Source organism: Pyrus communis, chromosome 12, assembly GCF_041283825.1.
Source record: "Pyrus communis isolate YQ-2024b chromosome 12, ASM4128382v1, whole genome shotgun sequence".
In the NCBI taxonomy this organism is placed as follows: domain Eukaryota; kingdom Viridiplantae; phylum Streptophyta; class Magnoliopsida; order Rosales; family Rosaceae; genus Pyrus; species Pyrus communis.
Window position 1 is genome coordinate 7,541,334 of NC_142576.1, and position 12,428 is coordinate 7,553,761.

Here is a 12,428-nt window from a genome sequence, read left to right on the forward strand (position 1 = left end):
CCTGTTTGCTTAAATCAGAATAAAATTTACTTCTCGTTCGGAGAATTTACATAAGACTCATCTGCACATATTCTGAAACTTTTAGATTTCAATCTGTAAAAATTGAATATGAGGTTTATAACAATATATTGCACCGAAACTCGAAACAAATTCTTAGCAAGCCAACATGGTGGAATCCTACTCAGATTACAATCCATTGGCAGCAACATTATTCTACAAACAAAAATAATATTTGGTATATTCTTTCAGCCTCTGTTATTCTTTGATCTTCAATTGACCTTCACTCAATCTTTTCAAGCAGAATCTCGACAACCTTACTCATGGCTGGCCTTGCATTGCGGTCCTCGTGAACACACAACAGGGCAACTTTCATCAATCTTTCGAGCTTCTTCAATTCGAATTCAGGCAGTAGTCTTGGGTCAATCACTTGCTTAAGCCCTTCTTTTTTTATCTTTTCAGTCACATATTGAACCAGTTGGTTGCACTTACTGTACTCTTTGGCAAGCACTGAAATGAGAACCGAAGCGCTCTTTCCACTCAGCAGTTCCAGCAAAACAATTCCATAGCTGTACACATCCGCCTTGGCATCAATGTTCAGGTTCATCATCCACTCTGGAGCCATATAACCTCTGGTGCCCCGCGCTTTTGAAAATCCTGTCCCTTGCATGTCTTTGATGCCATGGATATCTGTGAATAGCTTTGACATCCCAAAGTCTGCCACTTTAGGTTCAAGCTGATCATCTAACAGTATGTTTTGAGGCTTTACATCGCAGTGGAGCACCCACTCGAGGCACTCCTCGTGTAAATACGACAAACCCTTTGCAGTGCCTACCGCAATCTTGTATCTCTGCTCCAATCCTAGTTCCGCATCTGAGAACAAGATTTTGTCCAATGATCCATTCTCAAGGTACTCATAGACGAGAAGCTTATTCTGATTGTCTGCGCAGAAACCCCACAGTTTAACCAAGTTTCGGTGATTGATATTCCCTATCACACTCACCTCTGCCCAAAACTCTGCATCTCCTTGCAAGACACCATCTAGTCTCTTCACAGCTACAACTCTTTCGTCGTCTAGGACCCCTTTATACACGGTTCCAAAGCCTCCTTTTCCTATCTCCTGCTTGAAATTATTGGTTGCTTTTTTTAGTTCTGCGTACGTGAAGCGCTTGAATCCCATGGCTAATGCTATGTAACCCATGTTCACAAATTCCTCTTTAGCCTGCTTTCGGAAGATGTACCACCATGTCAAGCCAATGCAGATTGCTTCAATTACCGCAAATGAGCTCACAAAACCAATCAGGTAATCCATGTACCGATTTTTATTGCCCTTTTCCGCTTCAACATCACTACTTTGGAGAACAACTTGTGCCGCTGAACAGTTCAAATCGTATGTTACTGGCCTGTTTAGGACTTCATTGCTCAGAAAGCCTTTCGGAATTTTGATATGCATGATTTGGAGAGTGTTTGGCATACTAAATCCGTTAAGGAGTAAACTTTTAGGGAAACAATGTCCAAGTCCATCCAGAGTATATCCGAACCCTTTACATCTTGTATCGTTTTGGCACGATTTCTGGCATTCTTGAAAAGAAACTTTAGGAGAATAAGTTTCCAAGTCATATCCATAGTAATCTGTGTTGGGAAGCTCCATGAATTCTGAATTGATCGAATCATGGCTCAAATTGAACACTGGCGAGCAGCCTTTCGACCCATCTGAAGGATCGTTTCTGGTGAAACCATGAGGGCAAGCACAACTAGGTTGTGGTTTGTAAGTGCAAACACCGTATTCACCACACAAGCCATGAACCGAGCACGCATCGACACCATCAGGCAACCATGACAGTTCCCAAAACCCGGATGACTCATTTAGACTGTACAACCTTAAGATGCCATCATAATCCATTGTTAAACGGCGTTTTGGGCCAACCCCGTAATCAGATGCATTGAACTTCAAATTGTCACTCGATATAAATTGTCCGGCCTCATCCAGAATTGCTAGTCTAGAACTATTGTAAGGTGTTCTACCACTCTCGAAAACAGTTAGGTCCGTCCTTGGCCAATAAACACTTGAAAGTAGAGCGCCATTGTATATGAGATATAGTACATTATTATCGTCAAATTTGAAGTTGTAAAATCCAGATAAGTATGTACCTTGACTTCTCATAGACACCAAGGTTGTGTTCTTGACAAATTTCTGTGACGGTAGAAGTGTATCCGTGGGAAAATCAAAACTCTGCCAGATGACCTCCTTTTCTTGGTTGAGCAGCACCAAGTTTCCGGTCTCAAGAAGCCGTGCTTCCAAGCCCGTGTTGGACAAAGTGTTGGTTGACCATATAATCGATCCAACCCCATCAGTTAAGACCAGGTTGCCATTTCTGTGGAAGGTTAGCTTGGATCTTCGTACGCTGACCGGGCTGTCTCTATTCGCCATCCAAACCACTGTTTTATTGGCTGACTTTGTGAACCATATTGAATAACAAGATGCATTGCTGCCAACGCGGTAAAATCCAGCAGAGAAAGTTCCGTTGGGCGAAACCAAGAAATCACCTTCTTCCTCAACTGTCAAAGAGCTCCCCGGCCTTAGGCTTTGTAGCCCTATTAACCCTGCTTGACTCCGACCAACCGTGGCTGCAAACAGCGAAAGAACAAGAAGTTTGAGAACTTCCATGGCGGTTTTCGGAGAATGCTTCAGGGCTGTTGGAAATGGTCTTGTTCCAATCTGAACTGTTAGGTTGCCGTCTTGCCATGATATAGAACGTTCGTCTCTTGGTTTTTTTTTTTTTCTTCTTTGGAATGGTATGCAGAATATTCTTCGATTATGCAATAAAAGTCAACTTATTACCGCAAATGTCTTTGCTTCTAGGCCTAACTACAATTACTTTCAAACTATTAATTCTTTTAATTTATTCAAGTAGGAAATTGCAATCTGAATTCTGCCGAAGATGTTTACGCAATATGTATAGTACAAAACATGCACAAATCCGAGACGTCATTGATTTTTCTTTTGCGTTAGGTTAGTTTGATGCAGTATGTCCAGCCCTTTACACCTAAATTTGAATCTCCTTTCCCGTAGATTAGAGTAGCATCGAGTAGTTCAGACTTTCGCTCATACACAAAAGAGTTATAAATGTGATAGCAATACTTATTTTTACCAAAGATTCAATCTTCACATTCTAACGAAGTTTTTATTACTATAAACATTGTAGGTATGTTGCTCTTATCTTCCCTCCACAGGAAATTCCAATCTCTACCATCTTTGCTGCTTGTTCCCTGCTGAACTGTCCATTCAGATTTGAATCCTTCATATCCTCGATCCACCGATCTTCCCCGCATTGAATTTTCCGCTTCGCTACCCTCACGAACTGGATAGTCAGCTCCGATTCTTGATCCTCAGTGTTCTCCAGTGCCCAACTGGATAGTCGAATGCCCTTCACCATCTCTAGAATCACCACTCCGTAACTATAGACATCCGCTTTCGCAGTGATTGGAAGGTTCAGAGCCAACTCGAGAGCCATAAATGATATATCCTTTCGTCCCTCGAATTTGAGTGAACATTGAGATCAGGCTGCCTCTCTGGGCTAACTTTGCTTGCCCAAAATCTGCAATATTCGGCTCAAAATTTCTGCGTTAAAGTATGTTTTCGGGCTTCATGTTGCAATGGATATCCATTCTAGACACTTATGGTGAAGATAGGCTATACCCTTTGCTATTTCTCTGGAGGAGTTCAATATCTTATGGTTGACTTAAAACGCAATTGAATTATGTAGAAACCCGCAATTTGCACATTCAAATGTAACAAATATGATCCAACACGCAATTGGGTTTATACAAAACTAGAGATGGAATAGAATGTAGTTGAAGTAGACTTTCCAAAAGCAACTAAACAAACCAACAGAGGAATTCAACAACTTAGATCAAGTTTTTTATTTTAATTTCTAAACGTGCATCAATATTTAACAATAACGTTATTTAGACGCACAAATTAGTCGCATTGTTGGCACGCTCTCTATTGGAAGCGAGCTCTATCATTGTATTAGAAGGTGGTTCTAAAGAATTCTATGACTATTATGTGGGACTCACATGTATTAGAGAGTGTCAGTAACATGGTTAGTTTATGTGTCTAAATAGCAGTACGGAAATGTTTTTGCTCAGAACTACATTGATCATCATTAGATGAGTTCAGATTTTGAAATTTACGTTGGAAATAGATCAAAGCAGTGGTAATACTCACCTCACTTTAAGACTTTAGGGTGGCGAGCATATGCACCATAGCATTACTCGTTGTTTTATTAAGAGTTTCCATAAACCTAGCAGCTACTTGTTTTAAAAATGCAGGCAGCCAGCTAAACCAAGATTATTAATTTCTAAACACGCATCAATTCTTTTGGTTAAGGAACGGATTAAACAAAAATATATGTAAAATCAACGGTTTAAGATAACGAAAATATGAATAAACAAAGAACTAACATTTGGTGTGGAGACGGAGACTGCTCATTCTCGAATTTTTGGTTGTGGGCGGTCAAACACAACAAGTTGCTAGAATTGTTGGTGGCTGCTGTTTTTTTTTCCTTTTTTTCTTTTTTTTTTTTCTATGGCGGTTCGATTTGGGGTTTTAAAGTGACAGAGAAAAAGAGCACGCAATAAACAGAAGTCTTGTGACAATCTTTTTAAAAGATTTTTACATACTTTTTGTTGTCTACTTAGAAGTCTCATTTGGTGGACGAGGTGCATCGGCAACAAAAGGTTAGTAATGGGGATCCTTCAGGTTGGGTAAGACCTCCATTCGGGACTATGAAAGTGAATTGCGATGGTGCATGGTTAAAGGAATCCGGACGAGGAGGATATGGATGGGTGGTACAATATTTCGCAGGTATTTTCACGGGAAGGGGGAATGAGGAATTTCCCATGCGAATCTAGTCTAATGGCAGAGGCGGAATCGGTGTGGGCGGCTTTGTTGGCTTATATTGAGATGAGGTTTGATGCCATTTAGATTGAATCAAATTCCGAAGGACTTGTGGATATGATTAATGACAAGGCTTAACCAAATGTTGCAATTGAAGCACTCCTTGATATCCAATATGTGAAGCAGCGGCTGAGGTCAATGGATGTCATTTTTGCTTCTTGTATTTGTAATATGGCAGCGCATCTAGTGGCAGCTTTCACCTTATGGGAGGGAGGCTCTTATGGATGAGACTATTTCGAGCTAAAGTGGTTGTTTAACACTTTGGCTTCTGATGTAAACATTTCAATTCGAATCTAATAAAATTATTTCCTTTGATAAAATAAAATAAAAAATGAAATGGAAATTTTGTTTTCAACTCGGAGATAGAAGATGAATATTCTAGAAGAGTTATCCAGTCCAATCCTTCCCAAAATGGAAGGATTAGAAGGGAGGAGTGTTTTTTAAGTTTAATCTTCTTAAAATGAAAAATCATTTCCTCTACTTTCAAAATACGTTTAAAGGGTTATCCTAATCCAATCCTTCATACAAAACGAGCCCCAGAGCTTTGTATATTTTTTGGCTGCTTGATGCACTAGAATTTGAAACACTACAATACAACAAAAGGTTTAACATTGCGGTCTAATGATATTCTTCTTCACTTGTTAGTAGAGGTCTTAGTTCGAATCTCATGGATATTGAGTTCAAGCTAAATTATTATGAAGGAACCATTGTGTGATTTAACTCAATTTAGCATCTCTTAATATAAATATATGGTTCTATTTAAAAACAAAAACAAAAAAAGGGAACCATAAAATTGGGCCGCCCATGGCCATATTCTTCGTCTTGTATGGTTGTATGTCGAACTGGCTAGAACTAATGGCCCAACTAATAAGGCATACCCTAACACCAAGAACAAAACCGAGCCCAAGACTTGGGTGCTTTGATTCCCAGAATGTCATTGACTCTTGAATGTTAGGCTGCAATTCTCAACCAATTTCCACTTTTGAATAAAACGAAAATGGCATTATACATGATGAGTCCATATTATATTATATATTTTATCCTATTTTTAGTATTAGTTTATTGATAATTTTGGTAGAATTTTGATACTTTGTTATATATTTTCAACATAGGACATTCAAATTCCTCTGGAGGAAAAAGTGATCAAACGGATGAATTTTGAAGTGATTCCAATTGGAGGATGTTCGTGTGCGTTTCAAGATGATTGTGTCAAAATTCTAGATTTTTGTACCAAGCCATTTGATCGTGATGATGAAATTAAGGCCCAGCACACAGCTTTCTCAGATTGACGTTTCTAGACGTTTTGGGTATTTTAGAGGTCAAGATGCCATATTTTGAGGAAGATTCCTTCTGAGAATTTGTAGGGGACGTTTTCAGCTTTGAAAAGAGACCTTTTAGGACCAAATTCTAAGAAATCCGAATTTTAGTTTAAATAGGAAACCTTTTATTTTCTGTTTTACTATTTTATTATGTTTCCTAGTTTTACTCTAAGACCTTTTCTAGGAAGGATTTTATTTTGTAGTAGTATAAATAAGGCTTTTTAGCCATTAGGTTAGAAGGGAGGAGAACACAATACTTTGGCTTTGGAGAGCTTTTGACGATTCAAGTTTATTTTCAAAATGTTTTCTATCCATATTCTTAATAATATTTTGTTTTATGGTTGTTAGTAACTAGTTTCGTTTGCTAGGGCGATGCCTTGAGCCTTAGCATGAATATGTAGTTTTTATTTAATTGCTTATGTTATCATACATGCATACTTTGAATTATTAATAATTGTACTTTAAACTATCTATTTGTCTTAGTGATTGGCCACCATTAGGATACTTAGAAAAGTAATTTGATGCAATTTTGGCAGAAGGCCGTCCCTGGAATTGGCGTTGGCTTCTTGTGGTTAATATGTGTAACTTCTTAGGATGGACGACACGTCTTAAGGGTTATATGGTTTTTCAAAAGGTTTTCACAAAATTTAATGAGTCTTGCATGTTCACATTCAATCTGGACGCCACGGACGGGTTGCATGTTAGATATACGTTCTATGTTGAAGGTTCCAAGTAGGGCATACTTTAGAAAAACCTAACCTTCAAAATATGCATGTGTAATTCATAAGTAATTGAAAGAACTACGTAGAATTGTTAAGGTGACGGCGGACCCTAGTGCTCAAATTTATTTTCAAAACTATTTTCTTTTGTTTTCTTTACTTTCCCAATTTATTTAATTGTTTTTAATTAAATTCGTTTTTAATATTTTAGGTCATAAAAACTTTGTTTTCAAATAATTAATTAAGATTTGGCTTTAACATAAATTATTCGTTCAATCCCTGTGGAAAACGACTTTGCTTGAGCTGCTATACTACGACAACCTTGTACTCTTGCAAATATATTTAAGTGTTTTTATCCCTACTTTTGCAGGTGGTAAATTCTCTATCAATACGCTTGATTTAACACCTATTTTAGCAACTAGTAAACTGCAATTTGAATACTTTTCAAACATGCATATATCCCACAAAAGAATTGCAGTTGTGATATCGGTTATTCTTTGATCTTGCTGTTATAAACTTCTAACACAAGCAACAGTAGCAGCAAGAACCTGCTGTTATAACTGTAATCAACAAAACTTAAAACCTTCTGTGGATGCTCATATCAACAGATGAGCAGAAGCAGTTAAGAACTTATACACAAGTACAAGTAGATCTAATCGCCAAAAACCGAACCGAGGAAAAGACTCCTGTTTGCTTAAATCAGAATAAAATTTACTTCTCGTTCGGAGAATTTACATAAGACTCATCTGCACATATTCTGAAACTTTTAGATTTCAATCTGTAAAAATTGAATATGAGGTTTATAACAATATATTGCACCGAAACTCGAAACAAATTCTTAGCAAGCCAACATGGTGGAATCCTACTCAGATTACAATCCATTGGCAGCAACATTATTCTACAAACAAAAATAATATTTGGTATATTCTTTCAGCCTCTGTTATTCTTTGATCTTCAATTGACCTTCACTCAATCTTTTCAAGCAGAATCTCGACAACCTTACTCATGGCTGGCCTTGCATTGCGGTCCTCGTGAACACACAACAGGGCAACTTTCATCAATCTTTCGAGCTTCTTCAATTCGAATTCAGGCAGTAGTCTTGGGTCAATCACTTGCTTAAGCCCTTCTTTTTTTATCTTTTCAGTCACATATTGAACCAGTTGGTTGCACTTACTGTACTCTTTGGCAAGCACTGAAATGAGAACCGAAGCGCTCTTTCCACTCAGCAGTTCCAGCAAAACAATTCCATAGCTGTACACATCCGCCTTGGCATCAATGTTCAGGTTCATCATCCACTCTGGAGCCATATAACCTCTGGTGCCCCGCGCTTTTGAAAATCCTGTCCCTTGCATGTCTTTGATGCCATGGATATCTGTGAATAGCTTTGACATCCCAAAGTCTGCCACTTTAGGTTCAAGCTGATCATCTAACAGTATGTTTTGAGGCTTTACATCGCAGTGGAGCACCCACTCGAGGCACTCCTCGTGTAAATACGACAAACCCTTTGCAGTGCCTACCGCAATCTTGTATCTCTGCTCCAATCCTAGTTCCGCATCTGAGAACAAGATTTTGTCCAATGATCCATTCTCAAGGTACTCATAGACGAGAAGCTTATTCTGATTGTCTGCGCAGAAACCCCACAGTTTAACCAAGTTTCGGTGATTGATATTCCCTATCACACTCACCTCTGCCCAAAACTCTGCATCTCCTTGCAAGACACCATCTAGTCTCTTCACAGCTACAACTCTTTCGTCGTCTAGGACCCCTTTATACACGGTTCCAAAGCCTCCTTTTCCTATCTCCTGCTTGAAATTATTGGTTGCTTTTTTTAGTTCTGCGTACGTGAAGCGCTTGAATCCCATGGCTAATGCTATGTAACCCATGTTCACAAATTCCTCTTTAGCCTGCTTTCGGAAGATGTACCACCATGTCAAGCCAATGCAGATTGCTTCAATTACCGCAAATGAGCTCACAAAACCAATCAGGTAATCCATGTACCGGTTTTTATTGCCCCTTTCCACTTCAACATCACTACTTTGGAGAACAACTTGTGCCGCTGAACAGTTCAAATCGTATGTTACTGGCCCGTTTAGGACTTCATTGCTCAGAAAGCCTTTCGGAATTTTGATATGCATGATTTGGAGAGTGTTTGGCATACTAAATCCGTTAAGGAGTAAACTTTTAGGGAAACAATGTCCAAGTCCATCCAGAGTATATCCGAACCCTTTACATCTTGTATCGTTTTGGCACGATTTCTGGCATTCTTGAAAAGAAACTTTAGGAGAATAAGTTTCCAAGTCATATCCATAGTAATCTGTGTTGGGAAGCTCCATGAATTCTGAATTGATCGAATCATGGCTCAAATTGAACACTGGCGAGCAGCCTTTCGACCCATCTGAAGGATCGTTTCTGGTGAAACCATGAGGGCAAGCACAACCAGGTTGTGGTTTGTAAGTGCAAACACCGTATTCACCACACAAGCCATGAACCGAGCACGCATCGACACCATCAGGCAACCATGACAGTTCCCAAAACCCGGATGACTCATTTAGACTGTACAACCTTAAGATGCCATCATAATCCATTGTTAAACGGCGTTTTGGGCCAACCCCGTAATCAGATGCATTGAACATCAAATTGTCACTCGATATAAATTGTCCGGCCTCATCCAGAATTGCTAGTCTAGAACTATTGTAAGGTGTTCTACCACTCTGGAAAACAGTTAGGTCCGTCCTTGGCCAATAAACACTTGAAAGTAGAGCGCCATTGTATATGAGATATAGTACATTATTATCGTCAAATTTGAAGTTGTAAAATCCAGATAAGTATGTACCTTGACTTCTCATAGACACCAAGGTTGTGTTCTTGACAAATTTCTGTGACGGTAGAAGTGTATCCGTGGGAAAATCAAAACTCTGCCAGATGACCTCCTTTTCTTGGTTGAGCAGCACCAAGTTTCCAGTCTCAAGAAGCCGTGCTTCCAAGCCCGTGTTGGACAAAGTGTTGGTTGACCATATAATCGATCCAACCCCATCAGTTAAGACCAGGTTGCCATTTCTGTGGAAGGTTAGCTTGGATCCTCGTACGCTGACAGGGCTGTCTCTATTCGCCATCCAAACCACTGTTTTATTGGCTGACTTTGTGAACCATATTGAATAACAAGATGCATTGCTGCCAACGCGGTAAAATCCAGCAGAGAAAGTTCCGTTGGGCGAAACCAAGAAGTCACCTTCTTCCTCAACTGTCAAAGAGCTCCCCGGCCTTAGGCTTTGTAGCCCTATTAACCCTGCTTGACTCCGACCAACCGTGGCTGCAAACAGCGAAAGAACAAGAAGTTTGAGAACTTCCATGGCGGTTTTCGGAGACTGCTTCAGGGCTGTTGGAAATGGTCTTGTTCCAATCTGAACTGTTAGGTTGCTGTCTTGCCATGAAATAGAACGTTCGTCTCTTGGTTTTTTTTTTTTCTTTGGAATGGTATGCAGAATATTCTTCGATTATGCAATAAAAGTCAACTTATTACCGCAAATGTCTTTGCTTCTAGGCCTAACTACAATTATTTTCAAACTATTAATTCTTTTAATTCCATGAAATATTATAGTCTATTGAACGCGTTATGCAACTTGAATATTATTAAACCCAATTTATTCAAGTAGGAAATTGCAATCTGAATTCTTCCGAAGATGTTTACGCAATATGTATAGTACAAAACATGCACAAATCCGAGACGTCATTGATTTTTCTTTTGCTTTAGGTTAGTTTGACGCAGTATGTCCAGCCATTTACACCTAAATTTGAATCTCCTTTCCCGTAGATTAGAGTAGCATCGAGTAGTTCAGACTTTCGCTCGTACACAAAAGAGTTATAAATGTGATAGCAATACTTATTTTTACCAAGGATTCAATCTTCACATTCTAACAAAGTTTTTATTACTATAACCATTGTAGGTATGTTGCTCTTTATCTTCCCTTCACAGGAAATTCCAATCTCTACCATCTTTGCTGCTTGTTCCCTGCTGAACTGTCCATTCAGCTTTGAATCCATCATATCCTCGATCCACCGATCTTCCCCACATTGAATTTTCCGCTTCGCTACCCTCACGAACTGGATAGTCAGCTCCGATTCTTGATCCTCAGTGTTCTCCAGTGCCCAACTGGATAGTCGAATGCCCTTCACCATCTCTAGAATCACCACTCCGTAACTATAGACATCCGCTTTCGCAGTGATTGGAAGGTTCAGAGCCAACTCGAGAGCCATAAATGATATATCCTTTCGTCCCTCGAATTTGAGTGAACATTGAGCTCAGGCTGCCTCTCTGGGCTAACTTTGCTTGCCCAAAATCTGCAATATTCGGCTCAAAATTTCTGCGTTAAAGTATGTTTTCGGGCTTCATGTTGCAATGGATATCCATTCTAGACACTTATGGTGAAGATAGGCTAAACCCTTTGCTATTCACATTGCAACTTTAAACCTTTCTTGCCATCCAAGGAAATTTGGGGGGAACTGGTGCTTGTCCAACGAGCCATTTTCGACGTGCTCAGAGACAAGGAGTTTGTGCTTATTATCGGGACAGAACCCCTAAATTCCCTCTAGGTTCATGCGCTTGATTTTCCCAATCGTGCTAACCTCTGCCTAAAACACATCTTCCCCTTGATATATATCTTCAGTTTCTTCACAGCCACCACTCCTTCGTCCGCCAGAATGCCCTTGTACTCAGCACCGGAGGTTCCTCTTCCAAGCTCTTCCTTGAAGTTTTTGGTTGCTTACGTGAGCTCAGCATAGCAAAACTTCTAAACTGACTTGAAATCACGTGATATCCATCTTCCATCGAAGCTCCTGCACAGTGCCTTCAAGATCGAAATGTCAGGACCATCGAACATGAGCTTCAAACCATTGTCATTGTCGAAATAGAAGCTGAAACAGCCAGTTCCAAAAGTGCTTTTTTTCAAAGTCAATATCAGCTTCTTGCTCTTTGTATAGGGTTGGTTTGGGAGGAGAGTTGAAGGTTTTGTAATGACTAATGATGTTTAATGAACATAGAAGTTTGGATTGAGTGCCATAAAATAGAACCACCAAAGTTGGTGGGCTGCAGGTTGTGGATTATCCTGCCGATTAGTCTCTTCTTATTCAATTCACTACGTCTCGGTTCAAACTTTTTTCCTCCCCTAGTGCAGTAACATTGGTGGGTTAAAGGTAAAGATTTTAACCCAAAAATTGTGTACGGGTTGCCATTGACCTCCACTGCCTAAAGACGACGGCAAAGAGGAGACATCAATTTCCGGAAGGACCACATTCTGTCCTGGCAACCGGTGACTTTTATAGTCCGACCTACTATCCCCAACATTGATCGCCCAACTACTCACAACTCAGACAAGTCAACCAAAAAAGGGTTGGTGAGAGACTTACCTACACCCGCTACTGTACAGTAGCTGT

General features: G+C 39.6%; 2 protein-coding genes and 1 pseudogene across 2 annotated transcripts; all 3 read right to left on the reverse strand.

Moving 5' to 3' along the window:
- Positions 1 to 68: 68 nt before the first annotated feature.
- Positions 69 to 2,752, reverse strand: LOC137746160 (putative receptor protein kinase ZmPK1). The gene has a single exon (XM_068486244.2). The coding sequence runs from the start codon at positions 2,663 to 2,665 to the stop codon at positions 281 to 283; it is 2,385 nt and encodes a 794-aa protein (XP_068342345.2). The 5' UTR covers positions 2,666 to 2,752; the 3' UTR covers positions 69 to 280.
- Positions 2,753 to 7,751: 4,999 nt separating this feature from the next.
- On the reverse strand, positions 7,752 to 10,460 carry LOC137722044 (putative receptor protein kinase ZmPK1). The gene has a single exon (XM_088680692.1). The coding sequence runs from the start codon at positions 10,346 to 10,348 to the stop codon at positions 7,964 to 7,966; it is 2,385 nt and encodes a 794-aa protein (XP_088536818.1). The 5' UTR covers positions 10,349 to 10,460; the 3' UTR covers positions 7,752 to 7,963.
- Positions 10,461 to 10,865: 405 nt separating this feature from the next.
- On the reverse strand, positions 10,866 to 11,961 carry LOC137744303 (putative receptor protein kinase ZmPK1; annotated as a pseudogene).
- Positions 11,962 to 12,428: the final 467 nt, after the last annotated feature.